This window comes from Artemia sp. Qi Xiang Cuo, chromosome 3 (assembly GCF_049724085.1).
Source record: "Artemia sp. Qi Xiang Cuo chromosome 3, ASM4972408v1, whole genome shotgun sequence".
Taxonomy (NCBI): Eukaryota; Metazoa; Arthropoda; class Branchiopoda; order Anostraca; family Artemiidae; genus Artemia; species Artemia sp. Qi Xiang Cuo.
This window is the reverse complement of record NC_142796.1, coordinates 89,426,425-89,438,445: the sequence shown is the minus strand read 5'-3', so window position 1 is coordinate 89,438,445 and position 12,021 is coordinate 89,426,425. Positions and strand designations below refer to the sequence as shown.

General features: G+C 36.9%; 1 protein-coding gene across 3 annotated transcripts in view; it reads right to left on the bottom strand.

Annotated features, from left to right (window-relative positions):
• The window catches only part of LOC148954724 (uncharacterized), a 150,592-nt gene that overhangs the window by 101,596 nt on the left and 36,975 nt on the right, over positions 1-12,021 (bottom strand). For all 3 annotated transcript variants that reach the window (XM_089086711.1, XM_089086712.1, XM_089086713.1), the window contains exon 5: positions 1,989-2,085. In XM_089086711.1, the coding sequence (XP_088942837.1) occupies positions 1,989-2,085 (97 nt within the window). The remainder of the gene's footprint in view (positions 1-1,988; positions 2,086-12,021) is intronic.

Here is a 12,021-nt window from a genome sequence, read left to right as displayed (position 1 = left end):
GAATGATTTGAAGGAAATCGGAACTTCACGCTAGAGTGTGAAGAGTGAAAGCTTTGAATATATTGGGGCGGAGAAGGAACATGCGCAGCTGTTTTGGCCTCAGCTGGCTTGGCGCTGCAGTGACTTACTAATTGTAGATTTTCAAGATCAGACAGTGCACTAAATCAGTGTGGCCCCATGAGGGAGGACGACAAAAACAAATGGGAGAAGAGGGTAAATCAACATATTTTAACTGAAAAATTTAGGATTTAGAAAGGGTACATATCCAACTCCCTCCCCCAAATAAAAAAATGAACACAAAAAATGAAATGTTTAGAAAAGTCTTCAACCTTTGATCTGTGACAATCATTTCTGTAAAAGAAGAACTTTAGTTAATAGGCACACACTAAAATATCGCCAATACATAAGTGCTTACAAGATTGCAGAAAGAAAACTCTGATATTGATCCACCCTATTCCCCTCTCCCCAAAATACCAAATACACGCATATACATAATTAAAATATTTGACTCTTATCCATTGCCCCGCAATTCAAAAATATCCCTACATCACTCGCACACTTTGACACTTATTCTCCACTTTCCTCTCTAACAGATTTTGGCGATCACTTTAGCTGTACTTCTACTAATAAACTCTTAAAATCCTTTGAAGAATTTTGTTTCGAACAAACCAGTTTAATTCAATGACAATAAGATTTATGCAACGTAGATAGGTAGATAATTTTTATTTAGAATTTGGACGCTTTATATACCTCCAATCAAAGTTTAAAAATCCGTCTTTGATTGTGCTCAAGTTGTTTTGGTTTGAAAGTCCTGATTATTAGCCTCAGATTTTAAATCAGGAAGCTAAAAATCCATATATACCTTCATAACTTTGACCGAAAACAAAAATTGCTCATCTACTCTTTAGTCCACGCCATCTATCAAAGTTTTGCGACAAATGTAAATCTTTATACGAAAGATGGCACTTTTTGATTGTGACGGATCGATATTTATATTTCAACTCACAAACCCGTTTTTTTTCGACAAACAAGAAGGGAGCAGTTAGAAAGGCACAATTAGTTATTCAGAGGAGAATGGTTGAATTAATTATTCGACGTACTTTTCATTATCCATTCGAAGAGTAGTTTCAAATGGAAACATTTCTATCCCATTTAACCCGTTAGTCAAGTCCCCTGACTACCACTTCTGTTCCCTGGAATATTTTGTCTGGGTCAGCTAAAGAGAGTCACGTTTGGTGCCTTTTAAAAAGTTGTTTGCCTTCAAAGGGATTTTTTACTCTTTTTTCTTTTTTCTATTGCTCTTATATAATTACTGTTAATATTTCAATTTTTTTTTTTATTCTTTTTATAATTATCATTTTTCCAATGTCCCCCTAGTCTGGACGTATCTGGGCCATGCTTGAAAAATATTATTTATGGTATTTTTGGGTATTGATATGGCGTTGTTTATCGAGCATGGCGGGTATTGTTTATCTTAATGGCGGATATCGAGTGATGGATGATAGTTCACCATTTTCTCAGTGCTTTCTTCTCTCCCTCCCTGCACTCCCGGCCACAGAGCCATTGCTTGGTAATATGATAGTAAAATCTTTCTTTTTGTTCAAATTTCTTGTAGCATAAATGAACTATTTGAACATTCTAACAGATTCTAAAAGCCCCGCCATCGAAAATCTAATTGGATTGTTTGTGTAAAATTAAACACCAGCCAAGGGATGGAAAACATACTGAGTCGCAATCAGTGGCATCAATTGGAGGAGGGGGGGCACTGGTTCTCCAGCACTTCCCCCCCCCCCATGGATTTTGTAAAATACTTTTTTGGGGGTATTTTAATAGAAAAATGGCTTCTTTTTTGGCATATTTCATAGAAGAAAATCTCCATTTTGAAAAATACCTTTTTGTCCCGTCTCCTCGCAATTGATGCCACTGGGTCATAGTATTTTTTTAAAAGGCGATCTCACAAGTCCTTTGTAATAAAAGGTTAACCTTACCCCAATAGCTAGTTCTGCACTAATCCTTCGCCGGGCTTCCTCCGCACTCAGCCTTCTGTTTGTTCCATCATTATTCTCTTGTACAATGGCTGGTGTACTGCAAAAAACGAGTAACATTAAATAATAAATATTAGAAAATAAAAATTTAAAGACGCATGAAGAATTTGTTCGTGTACATTTTTATTGCGTTCTTCCGATTCAGAAAAATCAAGAGAGGGGGAGTTCAAAGCCCGCACCCCCACCCCCAGGATACGGCCTTGACTCTGACCTATAAATTTAAGGCCGTACTGGGCTTTTTTTGTTTTTATTAAAGAATGAAGTCAAGAAGGGACGTGCAAAAGACGATTTAAATGAATTAAGCACGTACGCAGAGAAGAGGGGTCGCTAGGCCCGGGCTAATACTAGGTACTACTCACTGCGATAAATTATATATACTGTGCACCCCCCCCCCAGAAAAACGTTACTGGGTACATTCCTGATATAAATTGGCCAATTCAGCAATTAAACTCTGCATAATCAAGCGAAAGGAATTCAATTATTGGTAATTGTATCTTTTTCCAAGTAATTACCATTCGATTACGGCAGTTTTCAATTACAAATTTGTTTTAATTAGAATTTGAAAAAAACAAAAAACAATTACAACGTATTTGCCTTGCTCAGTGTATTCTACAGAATGTTCACTTAATGATCTAAAAGGACCAGTTTCTAAGCTTGGGAGTAAGACTTGTACAGGGGAATTTAATTTTAGTGTAAAAGGGTGAAGTTGCGATGGTTGGTAGGGCGACAGTCCAGTCACAATTGGGAAAGCATTGATTTCGGTAGCCAAAATCAATCATACTTTACTCTTACTCAGTATAATCTTTAGAATATTCACTCGAGAATCTAAAAAGATTTTGAGAGTAAGTCTTGTACAGAGGAATATAACTTTAATGTAATAAATACTTTATAAAGATAACTTTCAAAAAAAACAAACACATTTTACAAATGGAGTAAAAAGGGTAAAATAAATTTTTCGGTTCTATAAATTTAAACACGGTGCATATTTTACTTAAATAAAAAAACTGTGAATTCGTCATCCACAGCATTTATAAAATTATGCTTGTATGATATCAATAGGTAATTGACACAAAATTCGCAGCATGTTAAAATTTTTAGAACCGAAAAATTTATTTTCCCCTTTTCAGTCCATTTGCAAAATATAGTTTTTTAAAAGTATTTAGTTAACTATTTAGTTAAGTATTTAGTTAAGTATTTAGTTATATTTAGTATGTATTTGTATAACCCCAACGAAGTATTTGGGGTTTTTAATTGATGAAAACCTGTCGTGGAAAAACCATTCAAGTGCAATAGCTGAAAAATTAAGCAGAGGCCTTGGGGTGATGCGAAGAAAAAAATCTAGTCCCAAAAAAGATCCTAAAAATGATTTATTTTTCTATATTTTTTCCATATATTAGCTATGGATGCTCTATATGGGCAAGTAATTTTGTAACATGTTTCAAAAGAGTACAAAAACTTGAGAATAGAGCTGTAAAATTATTATCGGAATTTGATAATTCTGATGAGGTTCCTGCTCATGAGCATTCTAAAAAAAATGAGCTAATGGATGTGTCCCAAATTCGAGATTACCAAGTCGCGATTTTCTCGTATAAATATTTTAATCAGCTGCTCACCCCTGCTTTTGAAAATCTTTTTACTTTTAATAGAGACCGTCATGATCATAATGCAAGAAAAGCTGATAACTCATGAGTTTAGGAGCACCACTCGGGCATCTTTTGTGATTCGCCATTATGGCCACCAGGTTTGGAATATATTGCCCGAGCGTGTAAAATGCGCCTAGTCTTCCGGCTTTCAAGTCACGGGCAAAGAAGTTTCTTTTATCTCGTGAGTGAATTGTGATGTCAAGCCCATTCCAGGTTGTCATTCTATTTAAGGTATTTCCCCGTTTTTTTGTTTTTTTTATCTACTTCTTGTCTTTTCCACTTTCTCTCTTTTTTTCGTTTATTCCTTCATCAGGTGAGTCTCTTGTCTGTTGAGTAGCTCGGTATGAATGTTGTTTTAATGAGCCGAGAGTGATAACCTCGCTTGCCCTTTCAAGCTTATTGCCTCTCTTGGCAGGCGAATAGTGTTTGTTTCCTTTTTTAACAAATGTATATCTCATATCTCATCTCATATGCATTGAATATCCGGACACACTTCTCCTACGTGAAAATCAAAAAGTTCGTGGTAACAAACTGTAAGTAAGGAGCGATCCGGCACAAGAGTAATCGAGACTCTAAAAAACGTAAATTTGAAACCAATAGATACATCAAAAGAATCGGATTTTTATGCGAATTTTAAATATATAAGTTTAGTCTTACCCATCAAAAGTTATGCGCCTGAGAAAATGTGCCTTATTTTCGAGAAAAGGGGGAAACACCCCCAAAAACTCATAGAACTTTAATAAAAATCAGACCATCGGATTCAGAGTATCGGAAAACCTAGCTGCGGAAGTTTCAAGCTCCTATCTGCAAAAATGTTGAATTTTGTATTTTTTGTCAGAAGATGCGTGTTTATTTGTTTGTTGTTATGTTTGTTCTTTTTTTTATTCTCCCAGGGGTGATCGTATCGATCCAGTAATCATAGAATATCGGAAGAGGGCTCATTTGAACGGAAATTAAAAGTTCTAGTGCCCTTTTTAAGTGACAAAAAAAATGGGAGGGCAACTTGGCCCCCTCCCACGCTCATTTTTTCTCGAAGTCACCCGATCAAAATTTTGAGATAGCCATTTTGTTCAGCATAGTCGAAAATCTAATAAATATGTCTTTGAGTATGACTTAATCCCCCAAGGTTCCCGGGGGAAGGGTTGGAAGTTATGAACTTTGCCCATTGTTTATACATAGTATTGGTTAAAGTTTCGGTAAAAAGTATTGGTTAAAGTTTGAATCTGTCACACAACTTTATTTTTTAAAACAATAAAAAACTTTAGCGTAAAGAGCGAGGTATTGAGGAGGGGACAGCCCCTTTCATATACGGAATAATTTCTGTTCCGTTTTAAGTTTTAATGTCGCTCCTTACTTTCAGTTTTTCAAAAAAACTTGTTTTTTTTATTTAATTAGCTTAAAGGCACGAATGTTTGTCGAATAGATGCTTGAGTGTTGTCCATTAGAAACACCCACATCCGCAGTAGTAAAGTTACGCTTTGGCTACACTTTCCACAAATTTTCAAATTGTAGGATAACTAGGTATTTTTGAGATTTAAATATGTCAGAATTTTAAAATATTAGGTAAAGCAAACCTGTATACAAATTTTGTGCCAAATCGAATGAGAGGAAGGGGCCGAAATAAAAATCTTAAATTTTGGCCTCATACAGACGGACAGAGGAAGCAAGTTAAGTAAAACAAAGTAAAAAGGGCGAGGTTGTGGTTATTTGCAGCCCGCCAGTCCCAATTATTTAGGGTCTTTTCTGTTCGGTTTAAGGTTTAGTGTCACTCTTTACTTTCTTTGAAAACGCTACCAAGGGACCAAAGTCAGCTTTGCGGAGAAGGAACTCCCAAATTTGTTACTTAAAATCGTCCTAAAACTTATTTTTTCCGATTGGCTTTTAAGAGTCATTGCCTAGATTGAGGAGACCAAAAACACCTTCGCAATTTTTTTTTAAATCCAGCGCGGGAGCACACGCTCTGTGGATAATGGATGTAACCCACATGTCAAGGGGGCATTCCCTTAAGAGTAATTGAGGTTGCGAGGAAACCCCAATAACAAAGCACGACCTATATCAACAGCGTGAAACAGAGAATTACGATTTTACTACGATTATTATTCAGCTGGTAAATTGATTACGACTGAATTACAGTTTAATTGGAAACGCGCATTCAACTCTAGAAAAGAGTAGAGACAAAGTTGTACTACCAAAGGACTGATTTCCCTTTGACCTCCTTCAGACGCTAGACACCAAATCTGAATTCTGCAAACCCAAGGAACTTTAAGCTTGAATTGAAAATCAAGTATTTTGCAGTAGGCATCAAGACATGGCTAATTGTAGAAAAAGCCAGGACAGCTAGTCCGAGTGATTGAGAGGCAAATCTGGGATAAGCCTTTTTTTAAATTTTGTAAAAATTTGTTGATTTTAAATTGAAAATCAAGTATTTTGCAGTAGGCATCAAGACATGGCTAATCATACGCAGCACAATCGCGCTGCCTAAGTAAAGAACGATGTTGGCACAATGTATTATTTTTTTCCGTACCAGGGCACTTCGTATCGCAGGAGTTGTCGTAGAAACTTGGAAAAGGGCTCATTCGATTAGAAATTGGAAAGGCTAGTGCCTTTTTTAATTGTCGAAAAAGATTGGAAGGCAACTAACACCCCTTCCATCCCGACCCTTTCCCCAAACACATCCAATAAAAATTTTGAGATAGCCATTTTGTTCCTAGCAGTTTAAAGTTCCCGAATTCATAGCTTTGAACTGGACACTCCCCCCACAGTCTTCAGGGTAAGGATTATAAGTATGCCCTGGTGGCATATAAGTTTTTATTGCAATCTTTGTCGTAAAAACTTGAAAAAGGGCTCTTTCGATTGGAAATTCAAAGGGCTAGTGCCCTTTTTAATAGTCGAAACTTACCTGAGAGCAATTAACCCCCCTCTCTCGCCCACCTTTTCACCAAACACATCCAATCGAAATTTTTAGATAGCCATTTTGTTCAGCGTAGTTGATTTTCAGATAGAAATTATGTTTTTGAGGAGGACACTCCCTAACAGGCCTCAGGGCAAGGGCTGTAAGTTAACCCCCCCCTCACGCCCACCATTTCCCCAAACACATCCAATCAAAATTTTAAGATAGCAATTTTGTTCAATGTAGTAGATAGTTCTGGAAATTAGGTCTTGGAGGATGACGACCCCCTTCCCACCAACTCTCGGGGCAGGGGTGTAAATTATTCTCTGAGGGTATATAAGGTTTTTATTGAAAGCATTGTCGTAGAAACTTCAAAAGGGCTCATTTTATTGGAAATTGAAAGGGCTAGTGCCCTTTTTAATAGCCGAAAGTGATTGGAGGGCAGCTAGTCCCCCTCCCACGCCCACCCTCCCATTTGCCCATTATGTTTAAAAACTAAATGTTGCTTTAAGATTATATCAAAAAGCACCGTGTTAATGCTAATTTCCAATAAGGCATCTCAGCAGTATCCCAAGAACGACTGAGGGTATTATGTTCAAACTTTCGGGGCTACTTCTGCTCTCAAAATTTAACTAAATCAAAATAGCGTAAGTGTATCCAAGTTATCAAAGAAAGTAAACAGATTTAACCAAGTAAAAAAAGCGTAAGTGTATCCAAGCTATCAAAGAAAGTAAGCAGATTTTTTTGCGAATGATATCAAGTTTTCCATTTCAGGTCAACTAGAAGAGGTATGAAACGAAATTAAAGACTACTATATGTGTTCGGATTTTTAAAAGGGTGCATGTTGTTAAAAATTGCTGAAAATGTTTCTCCAGCAGAAAAATAGCAGGCCAAACTATAAAGTCTTAAACACCGAAAAGATTTAAAGTATTATTTTCTTTTTCCCTGAAAAGACTATGTCAATATAAAACGAACAGAAATTAATTTAAAAAACTTTATCCACAAAATAAGTTTTTCAAAAAAAAGTAAAGAACTCCATTAAACAAAAAATGAGAAAACAAAAAATCAAATAATCTACCAAGCGTGAAACTACCACAAATCAGCATCGAAAAATAAATGAAACCCAGAACGAACAGAAATGATGCCTAAGTAAAGAACGATGTTTGCACAATGTATTATTTATTTTTTTTTTTTTCCATACCAGGGCACTTCGTATCGAAGGAGTTGTCGTAGAAACTCCGAAAAGGGCTCATTCGATTGGAATTTGGAGTGGCTAGTGCCCTCTTTAATAGTCGAAAGGGATTGGAAGGCAAGTAACACCCCTTCCACTTCCACCATTTCCCCAAACACATCCAATCAAAATTTTGAGATAACCATTTTGTTCAGCGTAGTTTATTTCCAGATAAAAAATATGTTTATGAGGAGGACACTCCCCCACAATCCTCAGGGCAAGGGTTTTAAGTTATGCCCTGGAGGCATATAAGAACGATGTTGGCACAATGTATTATTTATTATTTTTTCTTCTTTAGACCAGGGCACTAGGTATCGAAGAAGTTGTAGTAGAAACTTCGAAAAGGGCTCATTCAATTGGAAATTGGAGTGGCTTGTGCCCTTTTTAATAGTCGAAAATAATTGGAAGGCATCTAACACCCCTTCCAAGCCCACCATTTCCCCAAACACATCCAATCAAAATTTTGAGATGGCCATTTTGTTCCACGCAGTTTAAAGTTCAGGAAATTATACCTTTGAAAAGGACACTTCCCCCACAGTCTTCAGGGCAAGGTTTGCAAGTTATACCCTGGGGGCATATAAGTTTTTATTGAAATCTTTGTCGTAGAAACTTGAAAAAGGGCTAATTCAATTGGAAATTCAAAGGAGAGTGCCCTTTTTAATAGTCGAAAGTGAGTTGAAGGCAACTAACCCCCCTCTCACGCTCACCTTTTCCCCAAACACATCCAATCAAAATTTTTAGATAGCCATTACATCAACTAGTTGAAAGTATTGCCCTGTTTAATAGTCGAAAGTGATTGAAGGACGACTAACCCCCCTCTCACGCCCACCATTTCCCCAAACATATCCAATCAAAATTTTGAGATAACCATTTTGTTCAGCGTAGTTTATTTCCAGATAAAAAATATGTTTATGAGGAGGACACTCCCCCACAATCCTCAGGGCAAGGGTTTTAAGTTATGCCCTGGAGGCATATAAGAACGATGTTGGCACAATGTATTATTTATTATTTTTTCTTCTTTAGACCAGGGCACTAGGTATCGAAGAAGTTGTAGTAGAAACTTCGAAAAGGGCTCATTCAATTGGAAATTGGAGTGGCTTGTGCCCTTTTTAATAGTCGAAAATAATTGGAAGGCATCTAACACCCCTTCCAAGCCCACCATTTCCCCAAACACATCCAATCAAAATTTTGAGATGGCCATTTTGTTCCACGCAGTTTAAAGTTCAGGAAATTATACCTTTGAAAAGGACACTTCCCCCACAGTTTTCAGGGCAAGGATTGCAAGTTATGCCCTGGGGGCATATAAGGTTTTTATTGAATTTTTTGTCGTAGAAACTTGAAAAAGGGCTAATTCAATTGGAAACTCAAGAGTAAGTGCGCTTTTTAATAGCCAAAAGCGATTTGAGGGCAATTAACCCCCCCCTCTCACGCCCACCTTTTCCCACATCACATCCAATCAAAATTTTTAGATAGCCATTACATCAACTAGTTGAAAGTATTGCCCTGTTTAATAGTCGAAAGTGATTGAAGGACGACTAACCCCCCTCTCACGCCCACCATTTTCCCAAACATATCCAATCAAAATTTTTGAGATATAAATTTTGTTCAACGTAGTTGAAAGTTCCGGAAATTAGGTCTTTTAGGATGATAATCCCCTCAGAGCCCTCATTGCAAGGGTTGTAAGTTAAGCTCTGGGGGCATATAACGTTTATATAGAAAGTCGTTGTAGAAATTCGAAAAAGGGTTCAATTGATTGGAAACTGAAATTGCCCTTTTTAATGGTTGAAAGTGAGTGGAGAGTAATTGCCCCCCCCCCTCTCACGCCCACCATTTCCCAAAAATATTCTATCAAAGTTTAGAGACAGCCATTTTGTTCAACGTATTTGAAAGTTCTGAAAATAACTTATTTAAGGATGACAAACCCCCAGAGCCCCCAGGGCAAAGGTTGTAAGTTAAGCCCTGGGGGCATATAAGGTTTTTATAGATAAAATTGTCGTAAAAACTTAAAAAGGGGCTCATTCAATTGGAAATTGAGAGGGCTAGTGCCATTTATAAGTCAAAAGTGATTGGACGGTAACTAACCCCCCTCTCACGCCCACCATTCCTCCGAACATATCCAGTCAAAATTTTCAGATAGCCATTTGGTTCAACGTAGTAGTAAGTTCTGGAAATTAGGTTTTTGAGGATGACAACCCCCCCCCCCGTCCTCAGGGCAAGGGTTGTAAGTTATGCCCTGGGGGCATATAAGGTTTTTTATTGAAAGTGTTGTCGTAAAAACTTCAAAAGGCCTCGTTTGATTGGAAATTGAAAGGGCTAGTGCCTTTTTTAATAGTTGAAAGTGATTGGAGAGCGACTAACGCCCCTCCCATGCCCACCATTTCCCCGAACACATCCAATCAAAATTTTAATACAACCATTATGTTTAACGTAGTTTAAAGTTCTGGAAATTAGGTCTTAGAGGATTACAACCACCCTAACAACCCTTAGGGTAAGGGTTGTAATTTATGCCGTGGGGGCATATAAGGTGTTTATAGAAAGCGTTGTCGAAGAAACTCAAAAAGGGCTCATTCGATTGGAAATCGAAAGATCTAGTGTCCTTTTTAATAGTGGAAAGTGATTGGAAGGCTTTACATTTTATAGTAAAGATCGATGTGGATATAATGTATTATTCTTTGTTGTTTCGGTATATTCTTTATTTCGATTTGATGTCATTTTGAGGGGTTTGAGGTTCTGTTTTAAAATCCCCAAAAATATATTTCCATAAATACAAATTACAATAAGTCTGAATGATATTTATTTGTTCTAAATCAGTGTCCATTGGAAAGTTTTCCCGTTAGACGATTTTTTTAGAAAATACTTTTTTTCAGTTTTCTTGGAACGAGGTGTTTTCTTCTTCTTTAATCCGTTTTCTTTATATACTTGTTTGTTTTTTTCCTCGTTTGTTTGTTTTTATAAATACGCATTTCTTATTTTTTCTTTCTTTTTTTCCCAGTAAGTGCTTAGTGTAATTCTGGAATTTATCCCCATTCCTACGGACTACATGCTCTCTATCGGGGAGCTTATTTTGGCACACACGATGATTTGCAATATATCTTTTCTCATCACTCTAATCAAGATGTCATTTAAATGACAGCTTTATCTCTAAAGATCATCAACAGATTTATGATTTTTGTCGAGCCATTCTTTTTTGTTCTACATACACAAAACATAATTATCTAGCAACAAGAACCATTGCAATCTTTGTCAGTAAGCCTTAGCTTATACACATCAGGATCAAAATGATTTTTTCGTTTTACTAATGATCGAACAACACACTTAAACTACTCTTTGAATCCTATGGCACCTCTCAAGATTCTTTTTCCCACTGGCTCTACCCCTGGTTCCAAACATGTTGTTGGGTTCTGCTATCAAGAGCGTCAATTGGCTGGGTAGAGGAGAAATTACCCCCCTAATCTGTTTTACTCCCCTGTATTTTAAAAATACGTTTTTGGCATTTTCATTGAAAAAAACGGCGAAATCGAACTTAGGACATTGAAGTAAGACCTTATTCGGGGTGTGGGAGGGGGTACGGGGTTTGAACCCCCCGAAATTTTTGTCCGACTCATAAAAAAGAAACCAAAATGCATATAAACAAATTTTTCATGCGTTTTTAAAGTTTTTGGTGTACCCCCTTCCCGAACAAAAATCCGGGATCCGCCCTGGCATGAAAGTCTTAATTACAGTTGATGGAAGCACAAGAAGAATAAAAAAAAAAATATATGTAACTATGCACGGGACTGAGAAACAACATTTCACAAAACGTTCAAACCCCTGCTCTAACCCGATTTTCATTGAAGACGCAATTAACACTGTTGTACATGTGTGTAAAGAACAGATCTTAGGTTCTACTTGAAACTGTTTATAAAACAGGTAGCTAATATCTCTTCCTCATGAGTCCTTTTATACTTAATAAATTGAACACGTTTGGAACCACCATAACAAGCAGTTTGATGTGTACATTGTTCTGAAAACTACGCTTTTCGGAGTTTCGGTTACTAATGGCGAGTCACTCTTTAGTTAAAGATCTATTTGAACAAGTTTTAAACACTGCTTGAAAATGCCAATAAATAGGTGGCAATATCTCTGGAATCCCTTTTTAGGAGAAACTATTAATTCAATAAAATTTACAAGAATCGCAGAGCCACCCTAGCCGAGTGGAAAGCAATCTGAACC